Below are 10,595 nucleotides of genomic sequence, written 5' to 3'. Positions count from 1 at the left end.
TGCATCACAAACAGGTCTAGGTAGGTGATACGTCCCCTCTTTGTAGCATTAGTAAGGCCGCAGCTGGAATACTGCATGCAGTTTTGGGCACCACACTTCAGAAGGGGTTTAGATAACCTGGAAAGGGTTCAGAGGATGGACACCCATATGCTTAAAGGCCTACAGGAAAAACCCTTTGAGGACCAGTTGAGGGACCTGAATCTCTTCACCCTCTGCAAGAGAAGGCTGAGAGGTGATCTTGTGGCCGTCTACAAACTCATCAGGAGGGGGCAGCAGGAAATAGGGGATACAATATTTACCAGGATGGCCATCAGGGTAACTAGAAACAACGGCCACAAATTGCAGGAGAGCAAATTTAGGTTAGATATCAGGAAAAAATTAATCACAGTGAGGGTTGCCAAAATATGGAATACATTTCCAAGAGAGGTGGTGCTATCCCCTTTCTTGGAGGTATTTAAGAGGAGATTGGACAGACACCTGGCTGGGGCCATGTGACCCCAGCACCCTATCTAGGGGGTCAGACTCAATGATCTGATAGGTCCTTTCTGACCCTACACTCTGTGATATCTATGAAATTATATTATTGCTTTATCTTATAGTAATGATTAATGTAACTAAATGTATTCAATATTGTTTTATAATAGATATTTGTGTTCAAGCCTCCTAGATGTGAAAACAAAGCAGCCTCATCAGTGAAAACTCTCAATTACGTGAAAGGAAGGGGATAAGAAATCCTGCCTTCCCAGAAGTGTACATTTCATAGGAACGTCAATCCCAACCAATTGACATCATCCAAGTTCACAACAGAATTGGTTCACTTCAGCTTCAGAAGTTTCCATGAAACAATGACACTTGAACAAAGGCAATCAGACAACAGTTAGTAGATTATTAGAAAAAGCCATCTATAAAGATAGGGTAAAAGCTGCAGGAAAAAGGGGAGGGGGTCGCCTCCCATGACTGAGTGGTGGTAATTAAGGGGATTGTAGGTGTATGTTAATTCCATGTCTAAACTTGCAAAAGAGGTCCAGATCATGGGCTAAAATCTTGTCTCTCTACAGGGCAAATGATTACAAGGTTTTGCTAAGAAGGGCTGGTTGTAGAAACTTATCTTGGGAATTGACTGACTACAGACTGACAGGATTCATATTAAATTGAAAAAGAAGCAAACAAGGACAGTAACTGAGGTTTGGGATTTCAAAAGAGAAAGGTTTATCTTAGGAGAACTTCTGGGCTTTTACAACCTAGGAAAACAGAGGAGAGAGGGATACTTTTGCTATCTGCAACTATATTGGGGAGTAAATATGATGAACAAAAAAGCACTATTTAAGCTAAAAGACAATGTTGGTCCAAGAAAAAATGGATATAACTTGGATGTGAAATTAGAAGGTCCTAAGCACTGAGAAATCAAGAGCAAAGAAAAAACTAACTGCTTTTGAGACATTGCTTTATATTATTAAAATACTGAAATGTGAAAATGGCTGGATAAAATTGAAATACAGTGTCTAATAGTAAAAAGATTCATACATAGTCTTCATGAAGTTGGCATATTTTGAAAGAGAAAAAACCTGAAAACCATGCAGACAAACTGACACAAGCCACTGACCTGCTACCTTCAGTTCTATTACAGCTTCTTTATAAGTAATATCATCTTCAACAAGGCAGATGTATAGCCCTTCATCTGAAGGCCCAATATTGAGAATCCTCAAGGAAACATTTCCATCTGTGATGCCGTCTTTCCAAAACGCTGTCCTTCTCTCGTATTCTGGCATCTGTTGTCCAAACTGATCTCTCCCATCACGGTACAGATGAACATAATTTGTAGACCCAGGTCGGAACCACCTCACATACATGTTCTCAGCGCTCATGTTGGGGGACAGGCGGCATGGCAATACGATCTCTTCCCCCACAATGACAGTGATTGGCTGATCAGTTCCAACAACTGTAAAAAGATGTACCAAAAACACCCTGAAGTAAACTCAGAAGTAAATAGAGAAATCCAAGATACTCAACATGAGATGGAAAACCACCTGGCAGAGTTTCAGCCTGGACTGGTAAAGTGACAAATAACTGAAAACACAGGCTTAAAATAGTTGCCTGAGCAACTTGAACTGCAGCTAAGTGCCGAACATAAGATATTCAGTCTCTGTGAAATGACAGAATACCCTGAGTTAATATAACATATGTATTTTCATCATAGAAATGTCAACGTGTTTAATTGGATATTTTCTGAACATTATATCCCATAAAAAACTTTGGTGCCTTGATGATTGAATCACATTTTGTGATTACATACAAATATCATATCATTGAAATGTCACGTAAAAGAGGATTTCTCCCCTCACTAATGGTTTTGAAAAGCCAGTGGAGTGATGAGAAGGAGGATGTGAGGATACTGTGGGAACGAGGAACATAGGAGCACACAGAAATATGGAAATATGATTGGGTGATAGATAGATTCTTCTGTATGCTTGGGGAAAAAGAGGAAAACTTTTTTATTTTAGATGTAGCTATTGTTTCTTCCCACACAATGATGCTGATGCAGTCTGGAACTTCTCACAAATTCTTTTCCATTTTCAAGAAAAGACTGCAATTGGTGCAATGTGTCAATAGAAAACTAAATAAACCTTTCAGCAGCAGGAGAACACACATTAATATGGAGCAGACACCTACCTGATTCCACTTTGCAAGTATGAAAAGTAATGAAGAATGTGAGAAAACCAGGCAGCGATGTGGAGACTCTGGAGATTTGGCACAACGAGGAAGACATCTTCTTCACTGAAACTTCAGCCAAAAGCACAAGGGGAAGGCAGAAAAGTATTCACCTGGAGAACATAGAGCTCTGGTTACCACCTTTGTGTACTGGGTGAGGTAGCAGGAGGACAGCACGTACAAGTATACAAGGGGAGCACTCTTAGGTTGAATAAACTTATGCAAGTGCAGAATTAAAACAGCCGCTGAATTCCAGGATTATCCCTGATATCTTGCCCCACTCTTTTCCCCTCAATGAAAAATCATGTGCTGAGTCAAGTGACGATCAAGAGTTTTCATTACATTTTAGACCATCTTAAATGAATGAGATCTAGAATTATAATACTGTGACCTGGTAAAAAGGAAACACGGGGTCCAGATACAGTTACATGCCAATATAGCTGTTCAAGGCAACATCAGATTTGCCCACTTCAAGCTCTTCAGAGTACTGTGTCAATGGCTGTGGCAAATGTGGGGAGTGTTGATCAGTACTGCATAATGAGGTGAATGCTCTGCAGTGTGGAGATGGTGTTTTGCAATGTCTGAGAGTTTCAAACACTTTCACAATCCTTCACTATTTCCAACAGGCCAAGAAGTCACTTACAGACAATGATGCAATTATGCCAGGGGCCTAGTGTTAGACAGTCTCGTGGCATAACTGATGGAAAACAAAGACTCATCAGAAAAAGCTGCTGAGATATTTGGTTGCTGTGCTTGGCCGTGGAAAGGGAAGTTGTGGTTTTGACAAAATGGAATGAGTGGAAATTAATATAGAATAAGAGAATAAATTCAAAGTGTTCCTGATCATTTCCTCTGTGGATATTCTTACTTCAGAATAAGTGTTTTGACATGTAGAGTTAATTGGGAATGGTTATTCTGGAATTACTCCCCCTGGACAGAAGACCTAAACTGAGTGTTTTAACTTCCAGTCAATCAAAAGAGGAACCCATTTGACTTGGCTTAAGGCATATATGTTTGGGAAGGCTTTCCACTGCTGTGTAACACTGGGCACAGGCCTGTGCTAGGTGTCCATTCAATCCTGCACAGCAATACAGACATCAACTGTTCTTGCCTTTGTGATGCCATAAACATTTTTATGGTGGCACAAAGCAAAAGCAAATAGACAGCCGTACTCTATGTCACACTGCAATGTGTTTGCTAAAAAAGTAACAGTAATTTGTGCGGCTTTATTGTGGTAGACATCTATTTTCTTTATGGCAGGGAAGCACAGGCAGCCTGGAGCTTCCCTCCGGCCAGCCTGGAGCTTCCCTCACTCTCCAGCCACCTCAGGCAGGAGGTCTTTGGGTTTCGGGTCTCAGCCTTGTGTGCCTCGGGATTTTCCATGCAGGATCAGGCCCCTCAACCTCAGGAGTGCCTGCATGGCTTTCCCTGCTTCCAGGATCTCTGGGGTGTGACTGGAAGCTGGGAAAGATAAGGATCCCCTCTTCTCAATACGCGCCCGTGGCAATCTCTATTTTAATAGTGTTCTCATGTTGTCTCAAAATGACATTTCACAGTTTTTATAGGAGTTACGAAACAACAGTATGTAGGACAAAATCCTGTTTTGCCTCATAGACAAGTAAGTGGCACATAAGTGTCTCTTTTATGAGTATGAATCCAAATGTCATTCTACTTCACTTTTTTCCATTATACAATCACAATTATAATAATATTTAAATCCACTATATGACAACTCTGAATATAGATAAACTGCAGGTAAATTCAGTTGCCAGGTAGATGTAGTTCGATGCAGGTAGATTAGTAAACCAGGTAGATTCAGTTGGCACCATCTCCACACGCGGGTGCTATCGCTACAGCTATGTCTTCACAGCTGTGGTCATGACAGCTCCCAAGTGTAGACAAATAATTGGTGAAAGTCAGTTGAAGCCCAAAGCAGTGTTTCTTCAGGCTAACCAAGTAGCAGAGTAACCTGCACACTGAAGTGGTTACACTATTCCCCTACTCAAGCTAACTTCAGAGCTAGGGTCAGGAGGGACCTGAACAGATCATCTAGCCTGACCCCCTGCCACAGGCAGGAATGAATGCTGGGTTCACAAGACCCCAGACAGGTGATCGTCCAACCTCCTCTTGAATTTGCCCAAGGTAGGGGCGAGGACCACTTCCCTGGGAACTTATTTACAGGTAGACCGGGTATCTTCATGCTGTACTACAAACTATGTTGTAGACACACCTTGAGTTGTTTCACGTTTCAAGTGAGTCTGGGAAACAATTATTGCATCAGGCTCTTGAATTTTGAGCAGCTTTGTCCTGTGCTGTGCAGGAACTGCCTTCGTTTAGCTGGAGATGTTATAATACCCAGGGGCAGGTCTGGATCTCTATCCCCGCACATAAAGGGGCAACCCACAGAGCTGCCTGCCCTCTGCCCAAGCCCTGCACAAACTGCTGTGGGTTCAGTGCGAGAAGCTGTGGAAGAGATGCCTCCCACGCGGACCTGCTAACACCAAGTCTTCAAAAAAGCATGAGTCAGGGCCCCAGACCTGATAGGACTTGCCTAAAAATAATGGGGTGTAAAATTAATTTTGAATTCTGTCACCTGAGACCTTCATTAACCCTGGGATCATATTATCGAGAGTATGAAAGAATATGAATATAATTTTCTCTGGTATAATAGGGATGAGAAATTTCTTTAAAAAACAAAAACACCAGAAAAATTTGGAGCAGTAAATATTATTTAATAGCAGGACTCAAGGAGCTTAGGCTTTAAGAAAAGCATTATCTATTTCTACATTAGTGACGTAGTAGTGGAAGTGAACAGCATTACAATACAGATTCATAGATGGCAATTTAAACAATTTTAAAATTTTTTAAAGTATTCCTGCAATTACCCCTCTAATTTTGTCATGCAATGATGTCAAACAAGATCTTGTTTCAAATAGTTTCAAAGTGAAAAATATGCATTGCCGGGAATCAATAGATTTTCACTGTTTACTCTCTATTGATTCTTAAAGGAGAAAATAAAAAGAAAAAACCCCTTAGGAACATTTTTGTTTCATTTTGTTTTAATTTCCATTTAATTTTACACAACACAAAAACGTGTGTTGTGAATTGCTTTCTAAAACAATTGGAAAAAAGTCCATAAAAATTAAAAAAAAGAAAAGTCCATTATGTTGAAAATCTTTCATGAAAAATTGTTAAAAAATTTTACTCTCCCCGAAGACACTCCAATAAAACTTTCTGTCCTGTATTAAAAACTGTGAAGAATAGTCTAATTCACCACTTGTAACATGCTTATTTCACCAATACGTCATTAAATCTTCCCTGATGCTATATCATAATTATCCCTGCAAGTCAGCGCTCCACATCTACTACACGGACATTTAAGTCAATGGAAAATTATAGTATCTTTGGAAATATTGCTCCCAATTCAGCATATATGTATTTCCATACTTATTAATATTTAATTACATGCTAAATTCCCACTGATTCCAGAATTAATAAAACATACAAATTTCCTATTAGATTAATTCTGGAAATACTATTCTCCTGCTTCTTTCACAGAAAAATATTAAAATAACTGTACAATCAGAGCATGAAAAAAGCAGAAAGAAAAGGTCAAAAGAAATAATGAAAAAAGAAAATGATACAAGTTGAGATCGGAATAGTCTTTTATTTCCTGGACCCCAAATAGAAGAGGTTCTCTTTTACAAAAATTTGTCTTAACTTAGAGCAAGATTTGTCTGTTTGTTTGCTTCCCATTTTGTTTGCGTGGTTTGTGGGGGATTTGGGGGTTTTTTTGAGGTTTTTGTTTTGTTTTTGCTGATGTCTGTAAAGTATTTTTAATGAAATTATTTGTGAATGTACAAATAATTTAGTTTTTGCCTAAATAATAAAAAAAATGTCAAAGGATCATCTAATCTCTGTATTATTACATAACGTAAAAATGGAGCATTTTAGAGGGTATAAAAGGTCTCCTGAATATTTCTTGATCAAGTGAAGGTCCCCTACCTGGCTGATCCTGCTGAGCAGTGCTGGGCTGTGTTCTGCCCCCGAAACATGACTTCGGTTTTCTCAAGGTAAAAGAAGCTTTTCAGAATATCAGATAACAAGATCCATATCTAATTCCCACAGTAAATGAGCTATAGTGTTTAAATGTAGCTTTTCTGTCCAGTTTTTTAAATTTCAAACTTCTATATGCGTTTTCATCTTGCAGCACTTGTTAACTTGGGAAGTGAAAGGAAGAGCAGGTTCCTGGGCAGGGCACAGCCTGCTGCACATGCTCAGACCCGAGCACTTACATGTACAGAAAGCGTTGTGAGAGGGGTGGGGACTTTTAGATTCCTCCAAAAAAGTCTGGACCTAAGAGCTTTTGAGTCCTTTGATGTTAGTAAAAAGCATTTCCTGCCACTAACTCTTAGTGAGCTGAAGAACTTGTCTGGAAAGGAAAAAGGGAACAGAAGTCCCAGGGAAAGACAGCGAGAGCATTGACCATTGATTCAAAATAGTGCCAATATACATACTCAGGCAGGAGCACCACAGTGATGCCTCCCCAGCAAATGAGGCTTGGGAAGCATCACAATTTCACAAGCCTCATTTGCTGGGGAGGTATCACATAGTTCAGCATCACAGCCCTCAGGACTCTGCAGGGTTGCTCCCCTTCTGCTATATACTAACGTTACATTTCCTATTCACACAATACATTGCATTACACAATGCATCCACTACGGTATGAACTTTCATTACCTGGATAGATCACAGCTCTTCTCCACAGGAAGAAAGAGAAATCGGGGTGAGAACGTATCTGAGCAAATGCAGCTGTAAAGGACACCTGGATGAGGAGCATCTGGCTCAAGCAAAAGCCAGGAAAGACCAGAGTGATGCTGGACACAAATGGGGCAACATGTGGAAGGACTCGCTGGGACACTCTCCTTTCATAGCGTTAAATCCATACAGACCTCATCCATTAAAGTTATGCCAAATCTCTAAGCATAGGCAGAGCAAGAAAAATTCATCTGGGGGTCTGAGTGTGCATGTGTACCCCTGTCCAGCCCCCCTGGAAGTTTGCAGGTGAAGGGCCCGGGGGGGGGAGGTGGGGGAAGAGCCACTGGGGGGGAGTGCATTCCCCTGCTTGCTCCCCCATGCAATGCCGTGTCCCTGAAAGAGCAGCTGGGATCTGATTGCCCCATGATCCGGCCATGCCGGGCCTTATACACAATGTAAAATATTAAGTTTCACAACTAATCGCCATTATAAACTAGCTGCAGGGTTTATCCTCAGCCATTCCTTCCAGGATTAAACAGTCCTTTTTTTCCCTTCTGAACTGAGATATGCGATTTCCTCTTGCAGTGATCCCTGGCTGGAAAGTGAAAGGATCCACATACAGGAAGTTGGAGCAATTTCAAATCCAATCAAGTGGGAATAGAGTCCGCTCTTAAAGAAACAGCCACACTTCCAATAAAATGCAAGTAGAGGCACCTAGGAACATAGGCCTAGAAGGGCCTCAAAGGCCATCCAGTTTAGTCCACTCTTCCATTAAAAAGTCGTTTTTAACTTTTTTCACACTGGCCTGAAACAGACCTCCTTCCTCCTGCTGCCTTTGTAGAGGTAGGAAGTGAGAATACCTGTAGCAAAGTTTGAGTGACAGTCCCCGAGGGCATCTTTTCTAGATGTTGCAATTGCACTTTGCTATGCTGGAGTACAGCTGGAAGAGACCTCCAGAGGTCATCTAGTCCAATCTCCTGCCTGAGTTGTGTTTGCCTGTATCCAGACAGCCCAGCCCAGCCCAGCCCAGTTCTTCTGTGCTCTCCTCTCAGGCAAGTGTCAGACTGAGACAAATGCTTCAACAGGTCAAGGACACCCAGGGATCTGCTCAACATAAGACTCATAAGAGCTTTTGTGCTGTAGTTCACCACTGGCTGGAAAAGTTCTTGCTTGCCAAATCCCACCACAGATACAATGTCCATTACTGCCAATAAAGCCTCCTCTGCACTCACAGTGCTGGGCTGTCTATACCTTAGCATTTGTTGTGCCTTCATATTGTCTTGCTTTCTGCTTTTCCTTGCTGTTCACTCTTCCCACACTGAGGTTGATAGCTAGGCCTTGCATCCATTCTGGCTGCAGAGTGCGGATTTGGTGACAGATCGTAACCGGCTCAGAGACAGCGTGCCCTCTACGCTGCGGGGCCCTTGCTATGCAGGGGCTCAGGGCAAATTGCACCAGTTTCCCCCCACTCTAGGTAGCCTTGCCTAGGAACAGATGTCTGGAAGGGCCTCTGAGGCAATCCAGTTCAGGCCTCTGTATTTCTAGGCACCCCCTTCCCAAAAATTTCCTAACAATGACCCACTGCAAACTTTCATATAGAACAGGTACAACAACCAGACCAAAGAGGAACCCCCCAGAAAATGGCACAGGTAAAAGAAGGGGACATGCAGGCACTGAGACTCCAAGGAGAGAGAAGTTATTGAATATATGCACAGAGGATCCAAGGAAGAGGAATATATCTCCTGCTGTCCTTGCCAGTCTGACATAAGGGAAAAAATCTTGATCCCTAATTTGACAATTGGCTTGACATTGAGCAGAAGAGCAGAGCAGCCTTATGATGAACCTCTGAGCTGTCTACGTATGAGCATGAAGATCAGCCCATCCCATCCCAGACACTGCCCCAAATTCTAGGTGTGGCCACTGTCCAAACCAAATTAGGGCCAAAGCCCAGGAGCTGGATGACAGTTTTCCTTCCATTCTTCTACTGAAAAGTAGCTCTTAACTTTTTTCATGCTGACCTGAAACATACCGCCTTCTCCTCCTTGCTGCCTTCATAGAAGTAGCAAGCAAGGATACCTGTAGCAAAGTCTGAATGGCAGTCCCTGAGGGCATCTCCTTTAGGATTGGGAGATAAGAATCCTTCAAAGAAGCCATCACAGACTGGCTGTACTGGCAGCACTGGGGATTGTAGACTGTCTTCCAAATCCTCCATTTTAGAATAAGGCAAGAGCAATGCTGAGACGTTTGTTCACTATGCTGTTGGAGAGGAGACTGGTTAAATACAAAGGACATTTCATTTAATTGTCAAACTGGAATAACTTCACCAAACAGCTGAGTCACCAGTAACTGTTTGATTGATGAAGTTCATTTATGTATTACTGCAGGCTCCAAAGGTTGAAGCCCAGCCCAGCCCAGCCCAGGTCTTCTGTGCTCTACTCTCTGTCAAGTGTTAGACTGACATAGAAATGTTTACATGTTTAAATAAATGCTTCAACAGGTCAAGGACACCCAGGGATCTGCTGAACATAAGACACATAACAGCTTTTGTGCTGTAGGTCACCACTGGCTGGAAAAGTTCTTACTTGCAAAATCCCACCACAGATACAATGTCCATTACTGCCAATAAAGCCTCCTCTCCGCTCACAGTCCTGAGCTGTCCATACCTTAGCGTTCCTTGTGCCTTCGCATTTTCTTGCTCTTTCTGCTTTTCCTTGCTGTTCACCCTTCCCATTTGGAGAGTGATAGCTAGGCCATGCATTTATTCTGGCTGCACAGTGGGTAGTTGGTGACAGATGGGAAGGGGCTCAGAGAGTCTGAGCAATGACCACTTGGGATGAAAGAAAGATGAGCAAGATTGTTAACACAATGGAAGCTGCTATAAATGAGGCTAATTTTATGCTCTCAGCTTTAATTGGAAAGGTGTCTCCCATTTACTCATCGTGTGATTAAATACATTATTGGAGAGGTACCCCATAAATGTGTAATTCTGCTGCAAGTAAGCATCACCTAGCACTTCTGTTGGTTGACCGCCTGGTTCAACTAGGGAAGGTGATTTTCTGTAGGAATAGTACATCAACACAAAACCGTGTAATGTAGTTTTTAAAATTATGACTTGCTCTTTAAACATC

At 41.9% G+C, this 10,595-nt stretch overlaps 1 protein-coding gene across 1 annotated transcript in view; it reads right to left on the bottom strand.

The window, feature by feature from the left end:
- Positions 1 to 6,925, bottom strand: part of LOC106723393 (butyrophilin subfamily 1 member A1-like) — a 14,048-nt gene extending 7,123 nt beyond the window's left edge. The window contains exons 1-3 of the mRNA XM_025195715.1: positions 6,715 to 6,925; positions 2,671 to 2,822; positions 1,604 to 1,939 (exon numbers count right to left, since the gene is read on the bottom strand). Coding sequence (XP_025051500.1) covers positions 1,604 to 1,939; positions 2,671 to 2,767 — 433 coding nt within the window. The 5' untranslated portion in view covers positions 2,768 to 2,822; positions 6,715 to 6,925. The remainder of the gene's footprint in view (positions 1 to 1,603; positions 1,940 to 2,670; positions 2,823 to 6,714) is intronic.
- Positions 6,926 to 10,595: the final 3,670 nt, after the last annotated feature.

The sequence above is a fragment of the Alligator sinensis genome, unplaced genomic scaffold, assembly GCF_000455745.1.
Source record: "Alligator sinensis unplaced genomic scaffold, ASM45574v1 scaffold1668_1, whole genome shotgun sequence".
NCBI classification, from domain to species: domain Eukaryota; kingdom Metazoa; phylum Chordata; order Crocodylia; family Alligatoridae; genus Alligator; species Alligator sinensis.
This window is presented reverse-complemented; position numbering and strand designations above follow the sequence as displayed.